The sequence below is a fragment of the Sinocyclocheilus rhinocerous genome, unplaced genomic scaffold, assembly GCF_001515625.1.
Source record: "Sinocyclocheilus rhinocerous isolate Xijiao unplaced genomic scaffold, SAMN03320098_v1.1 scaffold762, whole genome shotgun sequence".
NCBI classification, from domain to species: Eukaryota; Metazoa; Chordata; class Actinopteri; order Cypriniformes; family Cyprinidae; genus Sinocyclocheilus; species Sinocyclocheilus rhinocerous.
In genome coordinates this window covers 197009-200721 of record NW_015624547.1, presented here as the reverse complement: position 1 = coordinate 200721, position 3713 = coordinate 197009, and the positions used below count along the sequence as shown (strand labels likewise).

The following is a 3713-nucleotide window of genomic DNA, read 5'->3' as shown; positions in this document are numbered from 1 at the left end:
ATTTTGTAGCGTAGTTGTGTTGTGTATTAATGCTGGATGGAAATGAGGAAATATTTGACAGTATCTGACATCGATCCTCTTTAAATGAAAAGTACACTTTATGAACATTACAGTTACATTGTAATGTGTACATAGTGCAGGTGCAGTGAGTAATGAGCTTCAACATTCTTTGCTCAAGCAGAAAGTAATGAGAATACATGTAAAAACTGATTTGAACAAAGCAGTTTAATGATTCAAAAAACAAACAAAAAAAGCAACTGTAATTATCAAGAACAAATAAATATAAATATATAATGTGTGTTACAATTTAAGATTATATACAAAATAGTCAAATATAATATATATAATATAAACTAACAAAAGAAGATCAATATTTTTCTTTTTTTTATTCAGTCTGTTGACTTTTCACTGGTCCTCTTGAGGAGCTTTTTCACGTGATTTCTTATTTTTTCTACAAGGTATTGCTTGAATGTTGCTTTAATTCCCGCAGGAGTCCATTCCTCCTCCCAGACGCCCCTGAAAACTCCTTCGTTGAGCACCGTCGCCACGTTCATCTCCAGGTTTCTCCGATCTGACAGAAATATCAGGAGGTTGTTTTTCGTTTCACGTGACTTGACTTCTATTGAAAGAACCTGTCAAACAGTTAAGAGGCTTAAAGCGCTCTCACCTTTGATTTTCAGCTGGTCCGTCATGTAGCTGAAGAAGGCCTGCTGCCTTTCAGTCAGCTTCTCACGGGCATCGGATTTTTCTGGCCAGATTGGCTCCAGGATCTTGTCCAGCTCTTCAGACCGTCTCTGCTTCCGTTCTGGAGTCCAATCTGGTGAGGAGGCTGGTCTCTTCTGGCCTCCGGAGTGGGCAGGAGCACTGCTGCCCTTTTCTTCCAGCTGCTTCCTCAACTCCTCAATCTTTTGGTCTTGGTCTGCTACGCGAGATTTTAAGGCGCTGAGCTCAGCCTTAACTGCAGCCATGTCGCTTATCATTGTTGTGTTGTTTAATGATTCCTGCAGGCTTTTATGTGTTTTTTTCACATCAGAAAGCTGCTCAATAGCAAATCTCTTGAAAGAATTGACTCGACCGACTAACACCTCCTCAAAAGACAGGTCCAGGTCATCTCCTTCAGAGCTGCTCATCTTTTTATTGTCCTGATGAGTAGACACAGAACAGAAAGTTATAATTGGAAATATCTCGTGGAAACTGTATGTGTGCGTAGATCATTGACCACATTTAGGGGAAGAACGCGCACTTAAAAGTGAGCTAAGGGAGAGCGGGGCACAAACCATAAAAAATGACATTCAAGCTTTCCACACATGAAAGCATTGCAATGTGCACTACTTACTCGTTGCTTTATCAACACTTTACAGATTCAAAAAATTGTGCCAAAATATCTGGATGTTTTCTCATCTCCATGCCCATATTGCTTTGAACTTACTGTACAGCTGTGTGCTGCAATCAGGCCTGTTCATTGTCAAACTACAGAATCGGTGGATTTTTAATTCTTAAACACAGTTTTACTTGGAAAAAGTTAAATTAATTTTTTTTTCCATAGGCTCGGATAACTTTTTCTTTTTAGCTGTCCTACGGTCAGGTAACAATGTGCCGCAAATATGGGACATGTTGTCACATTTTACTTGCATTCTGCTAGGGTAAATCAAGGGGAAAAAAAAGTATACACTGTAATAATAAAACAAAAGTACATATTTGGACTAGACCATTGTGAAATTAATATGGTTGGAAAAAACAATCTGAAGCTGTAAATGTAGATTTACACAAAATGATTAAATCAAAAAATTTTAGTTCGTGTCCTGCATCCTTGAGTTTACTTCCTTATATGCAAAAACAATACAATAAAGTGTGTGGGGGGGTTTAGAGTAATGATAAGGTTTGCTTTGGGTTAGCGAGTGCTTAGATTTAGGTTAACGTGTATTCGACTAGCGGTAGGGAAACAACAGAATAGCGCATGCGCGTGCGTTTGTTCAGCGATAATCGATCACATATCGACAACCCCTTTATAAGCATGTCGTCACTGGTGTAAAAGGATAATAAATCAGTCCCATCGTTTCTGTATTGAAATGTTCTCATTTGTGAGTGTTCTGCAGCATATTACATTGTAATAGCCTACTGTGGTCGACCTCAACAGACGCACGGAGAGTTTAAGATGCTCGATTGTCTGCACTAAAAGCACGCCCCAACTACATGCAGAGTAATGGGATAAAAAAAGCGCTTGATTAAAGATGAAATGTCAACGTAACTGTTACACGTCGCCTGACTATTTTAGCCGTTCACATGCTATGGACTGGCACAGAGTTTCAAAAATGCAAGTGCGTGAATGTGTTGTGGAATAGCCATTTCATTCAACGCAGATATCGGAAACCAAAGATGTTTATCTCTTTTCTCTCTCTGTTTACCTTGATTCTCGACCGATCGACGGTGACACTCCGAACTAGGCAGATGATGCGGCGGAATCAACAACTCCACTTTGATTGACAGCCGGGCTCCGCTCCTCTGATGTGCACTTCTGGAGACACACCCCAGCGGAAGACGACAGGTAGTTCACTACGGCACTGTAATGTTTGACATGCGGCCGCCTAATGAAACCCACAAACACATTTCAATTCACACTGGAAGTACGCGTTACGTTGCGAAAAAGGCAGCACTTAGTTATCTGTAACTTCATGAGACTTTATGCAGGCTCTCTATTCTGGAGCCGATGATGGAGAGAGCAGTGCCGGAGGAGTGTCACACTGTAACATCTCTGCTGCCCTCTAGTGGACAAGGAAAAGAGCAAGATGGTGAATTTACAATTGATGGAATTGAGAAACTGAAGTACATCAACAGTAAAGCTGAATTATCTTTCTGAAGAAAGAAAGAATGACAACTGTTTCAAAATGTTTATTTATTGAAAAATTAATAGAATCAATATTTTTTGGAGTATAACTGTATATGGTTGTGATGTACTATACTACTACACAATAGCACGTTACAGTGTGTGTGAACGACATGCTATATTATGTAAAAAAAAAAAAAAAAACTTCAATCGACACGATGAACAACATTAAAAAAAACTTAAAAAAACAAAAAAACTGAACGGGCCCACTTCTCACTAACCAACCATTTTTCTGAGCCTGTCTATTTCTCTCTGTTGAAACTGTTGCATCTGCATCTCTGTAATGTCACCGATGGAGTTCTGGTTCCTTGCCGCTGTCGCCTCTGGCTTGCTTAGTTGGGGACACTTCATTTCCAGCGATATCGTTGACTTGATTGCACAGATACTATTTAAACTGAACTGAGCTGGATGATCACCTGACTGAACTCAATGATGAACTGCCTTTAACTGAAAAATTAGTGTTTACTATTGTCCTTCTGCATTATTGACACACTATTTTCCTAATTAATGCTGTTCAGTTGCTTTGACACAATCTGTATTGTTAAAAGCGCTATATAAATAAAGGTGACTTGACTTGAAATATGGCGGATGATTTTTTTAAGTTTAAAGATTCAAATAGCTAACAACTGTTAATATCAAGAACACATAAATATATCAAATGTGTGTGAAGGAACATTACATTATATACAAAATGTAAAATATAACTAACCAAATAATTAAAATATAATTAAACAAAACAATCTATCAAAATCTATTAAAACACACACACACACACCTGTGCACTCTCACACACACGCACTCACACACAAACTGGCTGGAAAGCTGTTTT

At 38.6% G+C, this 3713-nt stretch overlaps 1 protein-coding gene across 1 annotated transcript in view; it reads right to left on the bottom strand.

The window, feature by feature from the left end:
* Positions 1-389: 389 nt before the first annotated feature.
* The window catches only part of LOC107742292 (uncharacterized), a 6258-nt gene continuing 2934 nt past the window's right edge, over positions 390-3713 (bottom strand). The window contains exons 2-3 of the mRNA XM_016555205.1: positions 668-1142; positions 390-571 (exon numbers count right to left, since the gene is read on the bottom strand). Of these exons, the coding sequence (XP_016410691.1) occupies positions 390-571; positions 668-1142 (657 nt within the window). The remainder of the gene's footprint in view (positions 572-667; positions 1143-3713) is intronic.